General features: G+C 41.0%; 1 protein-coding gene across 1 annotated transcript; it reads right to left on the bottom strand.

The window, feature by feature from the left end:
* Nucleotides 1-275: 275 nt before the first annotated feature.
* Nucleotides 276-13,823, bottom strand: tspan33b (tetraspanin 33b). The gene is made up of 8 exons (XM_085411644.1): nucleotides 13,678-13,823; nucleotides 8,281-8,338; nucleotides 7,742-7,869; nucleotides 7,513-7,587; nucleotides 4,819-4,914; nucleotides 4,323-4,451; nucleotides 2,321-2,482; nucleotides 276-703 (listed from the first exon to the last, which is right to left on the bottom strand). The coding sequence occupies exons 1-8, from the start codon at nucleotides 13,771-13,773 to the stop codon at nucleotides 635-637; spliced, it is 813 nt and encodes a 270-aa protein (XP_085267770.1). The 5' UTR covers nucleotides 13,774-13,823; the 3' UTR covers nucleotides 276-634.
* Nucleotides 13,824-15,321: the final 1,498 nt, after the last annotated feature.

Below are 15,321 nucleotides of genomic sequence, written 5' to 3'. Positions count from 1 at the left end.
CATGGACAGCTGAAGGTCTGTATCTGTTTGACCAACACAGGGTTGCAGAACAGATGGCCCACAGTGGCGAGTACGTACACTGCATATTGGCTGCATTCGCACAAAATCCAGTGTGACACCTTCTTGCCTGGTTGTGTGGAGGTGTGGCTACGCCTACCTTGACTTTAGGATCAGAAATTGTTTGATTTACTACTTCACTCTCTTTCTTTCCCGTTAGCTGAGTGAGGGAGGCGAGCAGTGTGTGAATGTTGTGTTTCCAGACCTTTAAAAAACGACACATAATGACTTGCTTTATGTGAGCTGATGTTCAGTGATAAACAGTAACATAAAATAATAAATGCATATGTTTTAACTCAATTCTATAAGCAAACTTTTCACATTTAAAGAGATGAAATCTTGACGTCAATGTTCAAAACCGGTTAATAATATATACACTTGGCATATAATTGACTGTAAATAATACATTAAAGTGCATCACACTTGTATACCTGTAGGCAACCACATGTTAAGAATATCACATGCCCAGATATTGCAGTAGTAGCTGTAGAAAAGATGTCCTTGAACATGTCAGAGAAGCTGAGTGGAGTACTGCAAGTTCCTTTCTTTCGTTTTCTTCCCCTCTGTCGTAGCGCTCTCACAACACTGAGGTAATCTCATCTTGAATCTGAGAGATCAGGATCTGGGACAGCACAATTCCTGCAATCTAGAGGACAACAGCAGCCACTTTAGATCACAGAAGAGGCTCTCTGTAACTGTACGTTCTGTACCGAGCATCTCAAGGTCCCTTAGCAGGGTGCTGCAATGTGGCGCTGGGAAGAAAGGTTCCCAAATTAGTTGAGACTGACTCAAACGAGTCACTTAAAATAATTGCGTACTCACATTTGCACGCACCTGTCAAGCCGATCATAAGGTGTTCTTACAGAGAGAAACCAAACCATTGGGTTGCAAACACAGCTTTTAAACAGCAGTCTATAATTAACACTTTGGCTTGTTATGCAGACAAAGTAAGTGTCGGTAAGTGTTTTGAGAGGATATGCAAGACTTAAAAGAGAACGTCATCAGATTTACGGCACATCAAAGCATTAGAAAACTAATGCAATTGCTCTGTCGGGCCTTGTGGGTAATTTGTGCTTCTCTTCAGATTCACTGCAGAGCCTAGCGTACAGATGAGAACGAGACAAATCAGTTTAAACATCCTGTGCTAAAGTTACACCTTCTGCTAGATTGCCATTTAATATTAGCTGAAACATTTTAATAAGTAAACAGAGTAATTATTTAGAGGCAGCTCGTTATAAGTGCTAATTTGATTTCATGTTTGCTTAATGAGTATTGAATGGTTTTATTTAGTTATCAGGGCATGTTTTTAGCATCATTGGTAGAGGGGCAAAACAAAATCATCCCCGTAACACATCCTGTCAGCATTTTGTAATTTAGGTGGTCTTAGGTGTGAATACATTTCTCTTGACCCATTTAAAAAAATATAGTTCATGATGGGAAATTTTAGCAGGTAAGTAGTATAAAGAACTGCCATTGCAATAGAAGGCGTCAGCATAGATGTTTGGTACATATTTATGGGACAACATGGGAGGGATTTAGAAGAGGAAGAAGAGCTTCAAGAGGAGGCCTGTCTATTTTCAAATTCTGGCATTTCAGATTCTCTAGATTTCCGTCTGCTGCAGCGGAAATACTGGGGGATCGTGGTGCGTTGCACAGTGAGAATCAGGGAGTCGTCAGCATCTCTTAGACATATTACATTATCACACACACCCCTCTACCTCTGTTGCACATTAACCTGTACTCATTCTAGGATAGTGTAATAAATGAATAATGTGCAGTTAAAATTTTATTGTCCCAATGTGCCTAGTTATTGCTGTCTAGGTAGAACACACCATTCCAAATCCCTTGATTCACAGTGGCCTCACATTAACCCTACTCCTTATTGGTTTCCTCTAGAATCCAAGTTTTATCCCTTTTTTTTAAAAAATTTATTTTTTTATCTTTTTACAAGGACGATATTGAACTTGTAAAAAAGGCCGTGGGAAGCTCTCAGATTGAGATTTGTATGCGTGTATAAAGTCTGCATGGCTCTGATTGCTGAAGTCTAGCTTGGACTGTTTTCGCAGCCACATCCAAAAACGCCAGTTTGAAGTTTGCCTTTGAGGGAGCGTCTCCAGTCAATATGTTGATTGCTACACACTGAATCCAGCAAACTTTCATTAATAGTTATATTGGCTTGTTTGTTTGTAGTCTTATTCAAGATGAAACTAGTCCTTTTGGCAAGTTACTAGTCCTGTGTTGCCTAATTACTACACTGGGTTACCTGAGGCAAGGCCAGACCCAAGGCGAGAGCTCCCACCAGCAGCAGATGAGACTCGATCCACATCACTGCTTTGTCTGCACAGCCTACTGGGTAGATCGACTTGTTTGCCTCCATGAAGTTTTGCGTTTGAACTCCAAAACCGCACATAGTGTTGATCACTGCCTGTAAGCCAGATGAACAAAAGCAAAGACAGACGAAACACTGAGTGCATGATACATTGATAAGCACATAAACCTAAAGCACTCTAAATACGTTCAGATCTCGCTTTCATGCTGCTGGTTTCACATTGCTTGTTTTTACTTTGAATTGAAAGTAAATTGGAAATAATGAAAGAGTGACGTTTGTTGAGAGGAAAGAAAATAATGTGAGCAGTACAAGCAAAACCCACTGGCTCTGAAAAGAAAAGCTACCTAATCCCTGAGGGAACCATGCAGTTACAGGGTACTACCAGCAGGTTGCAGCACAGCAGCAGCTCTCAAACTGTTTAATTAATAGTTTTTTTTAGTTGTTTTTAATGTTATTTTATTTTTACCCCATGTTGTAAAATGTTGCTGTGATCTGTTTTCAGAGTTGCATGATGTTTAATCAATAGTGTGATAGATGTTTTTTCCTCAGTGGTGGTTTTCAAGCTGTGCTGCTGCGTCTGTACAGAGATTTTTTTGCGTGTATTTGTGAATCCAAAGTTTGTGCTCATGCAGACATTTACATATATGCTGTTTGTATGACAGCATGGATCCTCATGCACGCAGATAGCTGTAGTGTTGATTCAGTAGTCTCAAAATATCATAAAACCTTCATGAAAGAAGACTTTGATTTGGAATCATCTGTGCAAATTTACTGTAAGGTTGATCATATCGGAATATGTTAAACATGTTTTTTTTTCTTTCTTCTTTAAGATGGAAATTGCCTGGCAGTGACTCATTCAGGTACTCAACCAATCAATTTGCAGATTCCTTTTAAGAGAAACTGGTTGGCCATTATGAGACCAGTTCTGTGCATGACAGCTAATCCCAAAGGAAAGGAAGGTAATACCAAAAACTGCTTTTACAAGCAGATGCAGACGTGTTCTTGCCACCTCCCGACTGAGAGCCTCTTAGTTTGGACACACTTGCGTACATGTCAAAACAACGCAGGTTGTCACAGTCAGGCAGTGCTGGCTATAATTCAGCATCCACAGACCATTAGCTAAAGTATCGGGTATATTTTATAGATGATTTCAAATTTTCTTTGGGTCTCTCTTAATGCCAGCTTGTCAGTGGAAAGTCTTGAATCCCCATCATCAGCTGACAGTCTCACTTCTGTTGGATAAGACAGTCTGATGTCTTAGCAGAGAAGCCTCACTTCTAATCGAATGTAACTGTCTGGAGACTCCAGGGACCCGTGGAAGTCCTCTTCTCCAAGTTTAGAAGAAATACATGCATAGCTGCCATACTTTGTCTCCCGTTGAATACTGGCCACGTACATATCTTGCATTCAGAGAGAGATGTGTGGAGGTGAATGTGAAATACACACAACTGGCGCACAGTTGTGTCGACATGGCTGGGTAGCTTTACGTGTGTTATCCTTTATTGCCACAGTCTGTTCTACTCACCAAGCTCCTGCATAAGACCCTGCTGAGTCAAGATACAAGATTTTTTTTGTAACTTTAAATTCTCAGCAGTTTTATTTATTTTTCTCTGTTAATAAAGTGTTAAGAGCCTGTTTCATCATCATACAGCTGCTTGTTCTGTTCATGTCACAATCTTTCTGCCTTTCTTGTTTCTGTTTATCATAAATGTGAAGGAGGTTTGATTTGTCAGTTGCTTAATCAAGTGAATTCGGCATGACAGAGAAGATTTAAAACACTGAACAAATTTGAAATGCTGACTGAAATTGTGAGGTCAGCAATCTTAATAATACATCATCTTAAGATTATGAAAGTTTGTGTTAAGGTTTCTTTTAAGGCACGCTGTTAGTTTGTACATGTTGTGTATGTTAAGAGGCTAAACAGAGAAAGACTGACCTCCCCAGGAACAGGAGTACAGCAGGAATAAGGCACACCACAGCGCTCAGAGCTGGGGTTGTCATGTGTACAATTAAAGTAGAGGTTCCAAGACCAATCAGTGTAGTTGTTCCATCCACAACACTTGAACTGGGGGGAAAAAGAAAAATGAAGAGTGAAAAGTGAAATCGGGTGTATATTTAGAAACATAGTGTTGGTCTGTACTGGGCATCCTGCCAGTCAGGGCTTCTCCCGTGGGAAAACCCAAACTCATAAATGTGCCAGCATGTGCAGATGGAAGAGCAGTTTCACATGAGGTGACCCACAGAGAACAGGAACTGTAAGTTGCATGTAGCCTCCTGTGGAAACCCTCGCTAAGGCAAAAAAACAAACAAAACAAACTGCGGTTTCTTGCTTTAGTCTCAGATGCATCCAATAAACTATCTGTGATCAGTTTGAAGACTTCTACAGACAAAAGGAGCCACTCCGGCTCAGTGGAAATGGCCAATGAGAGCACCTCTTTTTGAATGTAATCCATCAGGTTCTGCAGATCCAGGTCATCCCTGTAGTGCACAATTGCTTTCTTTACAAACTTTCCCAAAGCACCCCGTGCCTAAGAGAGAGGAAAAGGCTGATTGAATACACAGAATAACAGCTTTAATATCAACATTTTGCATGTTTTACAATAAACTATCTACAGATGTCTTTGTTACTTGCCTGCTAAGGTGCTCATTGACACAACTGATCTCTCAGTTAATTACTCGGGTAGCATTTTGGAGGATTGTAAAGTACCTTTTTGTGAACCCTCTTTTGAACAGATGCAGTGGAAAATCCCCACAAAGCTTGAAATGATGAAGTCGAGGATAATTTCAGATCCAAGCTAAAACGGTTTCTGGGGAGCTGTCAGACACCTATTCATAGTTAATCAGGTGGCTTTGCTGTAGATTTGATCGACTTTTTGTGGGACTTTTCACATTTGCATAAACGGTATTCATGTTCAACGTTGCATTGAACTTTTTTTTCCATAAAAGGCCACTTCAGTTTTTTCTGAAAATAAACAAATATTAACACATGGGTTTGGAGGCAACACAGCATCGTCCTGTTTACATTGTAAAGCGTCCTGCGGGATGCACGTAAACCAGGCGGCAGCAGAGCAGGAAGTACAGCATACATAATAATAAAACCATTTGTGCCTGTGAGAACTATACATGAAGCGCATACCAAACACAAAGCACATATGCAGGTTCTACATTATAGTAGATAATTACTTGAACTTAGCCATTTGTTATTATGTGTCGATTTTCATCAGCTCCTCTCGAGCTGAATAAACAAAACCTATAGATGATATATGAATACGTTATTTGACTGAGTTATCAGTAATGAGCATTTGAAACTGAACGAGGCTGATTCAGACGGTGAAATTTTGTCCTGCTTGTTACTTTAACTTTCATTGTCTGTAAGATTATTTTCATTTTCAGAGTATTAACGAGGGCTTGCATTGTTCATATTTGTTTTTGCTATTCTTCCACCCTTTAAGACGCTGAGAACAAAGAGGGCCATGGTTATACAGGCTGAGTTCAGATGTAATATATACTAATAGGAGCACTGTATGATAATGAGCCACTGAACTTTAAATTCTCATTAAAGCGAACTTCTCTGAATGCTTTGCTAAAGGCTTTGTGAATTGTTCGCATTACAAACTACGTTAGAACAGGTTATGTTGATAAATACTGTGAGCACTGTCAAAATAGCCCAAAATGTTATCCTGAAGTAGTTTTGTTAATTTGTGTTAGGATTTTTACAATGTTCCTTACGCTCACCCTGTGCCTTCCCCTGTTTCTGTTCCCACGTGGTGCAGTTTGCTCGTGGGCTTTGGAGGCTACCGTCACAGTGTGTCATTAGCGGCAAAGTCTCCTTCAAGGGATCTGTTGAAATGGAACATTTGGTTCCACTTTGAAGTGCCGAAGCATTTGAATCATTTAGCGAGGAAGGATGCTGGGAGGGTTGTTAAACTACTCTGTTTAGCAGCAGGCAGTCTGAGTGCTGACAGAGAACACAAGGGAGAGGAGAGGTATCATCAGGCACCAGGATCCCCGCCACTGATGACAGCGAGTGCTGCCACTGCTGGCTGTTGTGGTTTTTATTCTCGGTGGAGCCCTAATGGGATGTTAGTGAAGGGGATAAGTGGAGGGGGATCCTTCTCATCTCCGTAGTCTCCAAACCAATCACTTGGGTCATATAAGTATAAGATATAGGCTGAGATATAGTACTGTAGTACATATGTACATTCATGCAGCCACAGAGTAGATCACCTATGGTCACAAAAACAGACATTTTTAATGTATCTAGACCTGGAATTAAACTTATTATTAATGTATAATAAAAAACAATCGTTAAAATTCTTTTTTTGTTTTAAATTGTTCTAATTGTATCAATTAGAGAGGCAGGAGACAGTCTGCGAATGAGACTATTTAGTCAGGTTGACTTAATTCTGAAATCAATAAAAGCTGTGGTCTGTGGGGATAACTGCAAAACAAACACATCAATGCAAAGACCAAACATGTCAGCGAGCTCAATAAAACTTAAACTCCAGTGGTCAAAGGTACTGGTACTGCTACTGGCACCATTATTTATTCATATACATAGAGACGTAGTACGTTAAAGTTTATGAGTTTGCCTGGAAGCACACTCTTGCTTCTTTCCATTGTCCCCAGGTGCCAACAATTAGCTCACTGAACACAGTGCTGTCGTTGCCGTTATTGCCACTAGCATTTAAAACTTTGCCACAATAAACCCAAATAGTTTTTATATCCAGTCACTTCAAATCACATTGTAATACCGAGAGAAAGTTCTCGCGTATTTTCTGTCAGTCTACAGAACAAGCCTGAGTCATTTGGAGGATTTATAGAGAGTGACACAAACACTGATTCTCACTGGAAGCTGCCGTTCTGTTTCCTGTGTATGCTGCGCAGCACAGACATTAACAAGACATTTCCCCTGTGGGCAAGGCTGGCCCATCTGTGGGATCAGATGTCTGCCTTATTAAGTTGCATATACTGCAGTTTACAAATGTACAGAATGTCCAAAAGCCGAGAAATGACACCATAAATCAATAGTGCTCATTGTTATCACTGGAGCCTGAATGTGGCCTTAAATGGCCCCGTAGAATAACTGAGCCAGTGCACAGAACAGTCTGTAAAGATTCAGATACCTGATCGGAGTAAAAGAAGCCCAGAATCGCTATGGCCAGCTGGGTGAGGAAGACCAGTGTGAGGCTGAAGGAGAACTAGGGAGTAAAGACAAAAATATTAAAAGGCTGTGACTAATATCATCTTAAAGGACAGATTAGTTGTTACACATAAGATGTGAGACTTGGCTTTGGATTAGATGGAAGCAAAACACTGTGCCAGTATTTGTAATGTGTCTGTGAGGTCTATTACTGTCTTGAGGAGGCGAATGTTCTCTCTGAGAGCTCCGATACAGCCACAGAAAGTGATGAAGAACATGACCACCCCCACCACGATTAATATGACAGCCGGGTCGATCAGGAACGTGTCCCTCACCGTGTCTGGCAGAAAGATGGGAAAACAGCCTCTGTTTGTTTCCAACCCCAATACCTGATTTTGATTTAAATAATTCCATCATGTACCTTGTTTCCCTGTCTTTGCAGCATCCCTTCCTACGCTAGCAGCTAATGATCTATTGTGGGGTTGTGCACAATGAACACAGGTAAAAAAATTTTGGTTGTCTCTCAACTATATATATATCTCATAGTAATTACAAAATTAAAGACACCAGGTAAAATGAAGGCGAAAGCCTGACACACATTTGCTTTGTGCCAGGAAAGCTAAACAGTTTACGATCCCAAGGAGAGTGCCACCTCATTCCTGCACCTCTTTTTATGAGGGACGGTTTATCGCTGGTCTTTAATTCACTTTGGAGTTTAGGAGGTGTGAGCGAAAAGTGTTGTCTTGCGTACCTGTGGCCTTCTGGACTTTAGCATACACACCAATTGCAACAATCAACAGGGAGAAAACCTGGAAAAAAAGGAGATGATTTTATTGTTACCAGCAATTTTTATTTATTTTTCACCAGCAAAGAAAGCAAGTAATTCTCCTCTATCGCGTTTGCTGTCTGTCCTTCGTTGCGAGGTTCCACATTAAACCGAGGTCCATATGTTATTATTTTTTTCCCTGTTGATATCCATCTGTCCGTTTACCGCCAACACATAAACTAGTGATGCAGTTACCATGGCAACGGGTGCTCTGCCTACTCAGCACCTGAGGAAAAAGCTTATCATCACTAATCTAATCACACCTGTCCTGCAAACAAAAGTCCGAGGCGGCACCCTGGAAGGAACATGTTTCCTTTCAACAACTTTTTAAACATCCAAATAAAGACTCAACCTGGATAAATTACAAATACACAGCATTTTCTGGGCTTTGCTATTGCTAATTAATTACCAGCTTAGAAGTATCTGGTGTTGAATTTCCCAAGCAGAATACAGAAATCAGACTCAGTCCACCTGTGACTGCGATGGAAATCCTCCAGAACTGAAAAATGCTCTCTCCAGTTTTTATCAGGATTTATAGAACTGCGAGAAGAACTCGACCTTGGTTAGAGAATTGTTTTTATTATCCACCCTAACTTCACTTAGTTCTTGACTGTGATGTGTGTGCGTGCCCTTCTTTTAAACAGTGTTACCCAAACGTGTTGTGAACTGCTGAAGAGGTGAGTTCACCCAAATAGAATCGACGTATTAAAGGAGCCAAGTGAGTGGAAAACAGGTGGAATTAACGCTTCCCGTTGATTGCATTGTCAACATTAATTTCCCTTCTCTCTGTGATTGCTTTTCTCACCTTGAATAACAATCTGTGCGGTCCTGGCTTCCATTTCCAGCCTCCGAATTCACAGACATTCTCCTGATTACTAATTTGTGCGTGTTTGCTTTTGTGTATAAAGGATGCATTGTAAAGTACCATTGTACATTTTTCAGGGGTATTTTCTGACGTGTAGGAGTGTGCGCACCTGCAGCTCCTTTTGTCAGTTTTCCACTGACTGTGCCTTTTGTGAATGAGGGTGGCATTTGCAACAGGAGACACACTTACACAGTGAATGTATTCCAGCTCTGTTTTTCAGGCTTTTCAAAGGGATGAATCAGACTTCTCCCAGAGGATTTTGTGTGGAGGTGAAAGCCAGCTCAACTGAGCCACGGGGACGGGGGGACAAAGGCCTGATGGATTAGGGCTGCAGTGTTCACTCCTGAGCCCATGTCTGATAAACAAAGTCAACACAGGCTGGGGTATGAGGCTGCTGCGGGTGCAGTTATTGCTGATTGGCTCTAAACACAGTAGGAGCACAGTACAGTGTTTGCCCCCCTGCTGTTTTTGTGGAGGATTGGATGAACAGGGATGTAATGGAGGTGTAGGGAGTTAGCAGAGTTAGAGATGTGATCTGTGTGCTCGACTTGTAATGTGCTGGGAAAGTAAGTGAGCCAAACAGCTCTATTTTAATAGTGTGTGTTTTTGTGCGAAAGCAACTGCTCATGGAGGACGCGGTGCTTTAATGGCTGCTTCAGTGTATCCGCTGTACCTTTCTATCATTTCCCAGTTGTCTTGTTGTCTTTTTGTTACACTAACAGCCACAGTAGAGGAGCGTGTATAATGTAAGACTTGCACAAAATGCATAATGATTATGTCATATCAGCAGTGCGTGCATGCCTGACATCTGTTAGAAAATAAGCGATTTAGGGCACCTGTCCTTGAATACGGGAGAAATGGAAGGTGTGATGGTGTGAGCGACTGACAGGGGCTGAATTGTGACTGGGTCAGATCATCTCCTGTGCTAGTGAGCAAAAAACATATAAGCATCCATTAACATCAGCTTGCTCACACATTTATGCAGTTATGTATCCACTATACTGCCTGAAATGTAACAGTTTATCTACCATTAAGAATATCGTTCAAATATATCAACCAATTTATTTTCTGTTTCACCAACACATCGAGCACATCAACGACTCGTCCACCAGGTCACCAAAGAACCTGGGACAACATCTAAAGAACTGCAGGCCTCACCTGTCTCAGCTAAAGTCAGTGCTCACGATTCAACAATAAGAAAGAAACTGATGTCAAAAATGGCATCCAGGGGAGAGTTACAAGGCGAAAACACTGCTGACCAAAAAGAACACAGAGGCTCAAATTTGCCAAAAAAAACAAACAGTAACATGCTGATGATCCCAAAGACTTTTGGGAAAATATGCTGAAGACTGACAAGATAAAAGTTAAAATTGGTGGAATGTTTGGCTTAAAACAAACACAACATTTCATACAAATAGTAATATGATTGTCTTGATTTATTTATGGGTTTTTTATTGGATTTTATATCACCTGTGGTCCTCGTGGACAAAAATGACCCCAAAGTACAAAGTGTTGCAAAGGGTCATATTTTCACACCATACTGCTTTCAAACATCTTTGATCTTGGATCACTGATGTGTGGGGTCAAGCACTGGTCATAACAACCACAACAACAACAACAACAGGCAGCATAACGAGGAGGCAGGTGCTCTATATTCAATGGAATTTTATTTACACAGCGCCGAATCACAACAACAGTCGCATCAAGGTGCTTTGTATTGTAAGGTAGACCCTACAATAAAACATACACAGAAAGTATGCTCACAAGCCTCCATTGCACTGGAGATTTGCATACTTTGATGAGCATACTTTTTTTTACCATGTTGTGCAAAGCAATGACCAGTAGGACAAAGCACATATTGTCCTCTAGTATAATGAGGAGGGAGAATCAATGTTCAGGAAGATCCAGGGTTAGAAGATATAGAAAATATTGTCAATATTTAGAGCACATGCTACCCTTTCTCTGAAAAAGCACATCAGCCACCTGCAGAAGTGGAAGAAGGCTATGAAGTGAAGAAAAGTGATGAAGAATCTGAACTATGTTCAAGTAGGTTCTCAGGCATCCAGGACATGGTAGTCTGAGGAGCTTGGAGAGAAAGTGACTGGGCTTCTTGAAGTTTCTTGAATTTTCAGAATGTGAAACTGAAATAGAAGATGTGTCAGAGGACTACACATCATCCATTTCAATTATGATGAAGAAAAGAATCAAGCAAGAAAGAGGAATCAGCTGAGACAGAGGAATATTTGCAGTAACGTGAGGAAACACTGATCTGGTCTTCTAACCTTCCCAGTGACAGACGATGCCTGACTCTCTCATGTGCCTCAGAGAAAGATGATCTACCACAGTCCAAGCACATGTGCCAGGTCCCATACTCCTTCAGTGGCTTTTCTACTCGAGTACTGAAAGCATTATACACAGTGTATTCTGCTTGTATTCTGCTTTTTAACGTTCACATGCCAATGGATGCATCAGAGACCAAGTTGGGGTTCAGTAACTTGCCCAAGGACACCTTGGTAAGAACTCCAGACTAGAGCACACAGAGATTGAACCAACAACCATCCAATTAGCAGATGACCTGCTCTACAGCCAACTCAATGACGAACAAGGAGGGACAACAAGAGAGGAAGAAAAATGGACCGAATGCAGCTGTAGGCATATGTGGGTGTGTTGATTCTTACTGCCGTGCATCCAGTAGAGTCGCTACGGCCAGTTTATGACATCCTGAGTCTGGTAGAGAAGTTTTAAAGGTGACACAAGATTAATCACAGAAGCACAAAAAGGACATAATTTCTTGATAAAGACACAATAGATGATCGTCGTTCATGACACAAACGTGCTCCCATGAGGTGTATGGAACAAGTGGGTGTTTCTCCTGCTGTGATGTAAGATCCTGGTACTGATGTGACTGTATGAGCACCAAGTCCTCTTCAGAGGACTCTGTCCATTCTAACAGAACATCCAAGTAAACCAGGGAACTATGAGATAAAAACATGGGCAGCATGTGATGCAGGTCCAGCTGTACATGGAACATGCTCGTGTGCGATGGCAAACCGTCTGTCCTGCAGTCAGGACACGCGAGTTGTCCCTAACATTGCAGGTTTCCAAAAGACAACAATCACCTGTAACAGCTTGTTTACTGTATATGACCCTTGGCCTGCAACTGCAGAAAAGAAAGCTGTCCATGATGGGACCAGTGCAGAGGAATAAACCTGAGCTTCCTCCTGCACTTGTGTCAAATATGGACACGCCTTTGTCCTCATGAAAGTTTGCCTTCACTCAGACTCATGCCCTGGTGTCCTACCATGCCAAAATATAGAAAACTGTCAGGTAATGAGTTGGAATAAAGTTGAATAAAACCTTGAAACACAGAGATGGATGATATTTTATACTTGTTGCTTTATAAACAGTCAAAGCAAACAGGGTCATTTTTGAGCCCAGAGGACAACAGATGTGATTATGTGCTGCCAGTAAAGAACTTGTAGTTTAAAAACAGCTTTCTAAATTAACTTTGACATAAACCCGTCTGTGATCATCTGTTAAAGCAACCGACTCTGGTTGTGAAACGATCCTCACGATAACTGATGATTTCATTTATTTTTTACCTGAAAACAAAGAAAAAATTCATTTTTATGAGGTTTTTATCAGATTTAAATTTGAAATGGAATAAAAAAAAATTGTGTCAAAATGTTTGAATTAAGTTTTAATTAAAAGTGGGGGGAAAATCCACTTCATATTAATTAAGTATCAATCAAACCAGATGGGGACATTTTTGACCCCTGAGGACCACAGGTGCATGGAAATCGGGAGGACATTATGAGGGTTAAGGACACTTGGGCAATCCAGCAGGACAATGATCCAAACACACCAGCGAGTACACCTCTGAATGGCTCAAAAAAGCAAAACAAACTGAAGGTTTCGAGTGGCCTATTCAAAGTCCGAACTCAGATCAGGTTGAGATACTTTGGCGTGACCTTCAACAAGGCCATTCATGCTTGAAAACCCTCCAATGAGACTTCATTAAAACTATTCTGCAAACAAGAGTGGGCCAGAATTTTTCCACAGCGATGCGAAAGACTAAATACCAGTCATCACAAACGCTTGATTGCAGTTCTTGCTGCCAAGAGTGACACAACCACTTATTAGGTTGAGTCAGTACTCGATTTATTTGTTACGAATGCATTGCTGCAGTGATGTATACAGGCAATCAAAGTTCTCATGTGTAACTGTACTAAACGTGAAATAGGTAGCAGCATGGAGGCTGGGTGCTCCTGCTGTTTTTAACTCCTGATAATAGCTGAATTTCTTTTCTCCATTTATTATTTATATATTTTTTGGTTTTTCTTTGTAGCAGATCTGTCTTCTTTGAAAGCTCTCTGATTGCTGGTGATTTGCATTCTCCAAAATATTTAGAGTATATTTTATCGTTGCAACACTTTTATCGTTGCAACTCTACTCACCCAAAATAAGAAGCTGAAGAAGAAGAGAAAGTATCTGATCCACGGGTTGACAAAGGAGAATGTCTCAGCTCGGTCCAGATTCAGTTTCCGGTCCATTATTTATTGAGGTGTAAAGCTACAGCGAGTTTCACTTGTAAACAGTCCCCAGTTCCTGCCCCACCCAGCAGATCTGCAGGCGCCATGTGAATCTGTGAGAAGCGGGTGGGTTGCAAGCTGTGCTGGTGTCGGGGTGGCTTAAAAAAAGGGGGGGCATGGATTTGTGACGCCGCCTCACCGTGCTGGTGAGACCCAGAACTGTCCATGTAGGCTGATGGGTCAGATTGCACAAAAAATATCTCTAGCTGACAGCAGCTGAATGGCCTACAAGCTGCCTTTAGTTTACCCCTGTGCATTCTGTCTCCTCTCGCCATTATGTCAAAGGGCCTAGATTCCACATCGCACAAACGCAGTGCACTCGTCTTTCTGTATTAATGTTTATTGCTTGTGAAAGTTTCATGTTCTAGTCTGCAGATTACAGATTCAGATTACTGTTCCAGTGAATAAAGCAGAAGGACGGTTGACAGAGGCTGGACAATGACATTTTTGAGAGGAGGAACATCTAATGTAGTTACATGACATTGCCTTTTGCTGTGATGTCTCCAGTGTGCTTTAGATTGAATCTGCCAAACTTTGAGTAAATAACATTCAAACCAATAAAGAAGTTAAAAAGAAAGAAAGAAGTCAAGCCACAAACTCTGTGAAGAGATATAGATTGAAAGACGAAAGCTGATTATTGACTGGTGATGAAGGATCATCTGTCAGAATGACCGGAAGCACAAAAACGTAACTATAAAGTTAATGTATTACATCATCACTGGACACCAGATCCCTCAGTAACTCAGTGACTTGCCAGAGACTCGTATTTAATGAGTTTCACCTTTTTTTTTTTTTTAGATTGAATACAAATCAGATTTTAGTTGAACAGAACCTTAACTGGGAGGAGGTTGCACTCTGTAATTATGCAACATTTTTACTTTACCTTTGGTAGTGCTAATGGAATCTATGGATTCCAACTGGGAGTGATATGAAAAGAGAGATGATACAGATGGGTGATACCATAGTGATGTCCTGAGCTGTGCAGATACCTCGAGCTTTGTTTGAACACAGAAATTAGAAGTATGGTGGATCTTCCTGTGATTGGCTCCAATCAATATATTAGAGTTTTTGGTAAGATGGCACTATGCTCTGAAAATTGTGTCATGAATCATCACATTTTTTTTTTGTATGTGACATGCCATCACCATACATTTACACCTCATTCGCAATGGGTTGGACCCTTTTTGCCTTCAGAACGGCCTCAAATCTTTGTGGAATGGATTCAGAAAATTGCTGGAAACATTCCTCAGATTTTGGTTGCAGCAATTTCGCATCACACAGTTGCTGAATCACTCCACCACATCCTGGAGGTACATGGGGCAAACCCTTATGTCACCACTGATACAAGGTAAGCTAGATCAGTGTTTCCCAAACTTTTGGAGCCACGGCACCTACTTCACATTAGAACAATCACACAGCACACCACCAAACAAAAATGTCACAAAAAGCACATTGATAAGTTTTTTCCGCACAGCAGACATAGTGGAGTTGGCTCGGTTTGTCCCCAGT

The sequence above is a fragment of the Rhamphochromis longiceps genome, linkage group LG7 (genome assembly GCF_057381845.1).
Source record: "Rhamphochromis longiceps isolate RC_006_pf linkage group LG7, R_longiceps_female_GT1.1, whole genome shotgun sequence".
Lineage (NCBI taxonomy): Eukaryota > Metazoa > Chordata > Actinopteri > Cichliformes > Cichlidae > Rhamphochromis > Rhamphochromis longiceps.
Note: the sequence above shows the minus strand (reverse complement) of the source record. Positions and strands in the feature narration are given on the sequence as shown.

What these genes read in the sequence shown, in the direction of transcription:
- tspan33b (XM_085411644.1), bottom strand. Translation starts at nt 13,773, where the DNA reads ATGGACCGGAAACTGAATCTGGACCGAGCTGAGACATTCTCCTTTGTC. An exon ending in TCTTCAGCTTCTTATTTTGG is followed by an intron (nt 8,339 to 13,677) that starts GTGAGTAGAGTT and finishes CTTTTTTTCCAG; the next exon opens with GTTTTCTCCCTGTTGATTGT. An exon ending in GCTTCTTTTACTCCGATCAG is followed by an intron (nt 4,915 to 7,512) that starts GTATCTGAATCT and finishes CCTCTCTCTTAG; the next exon opens with GCACGGGGTGCTTTGGGAAA.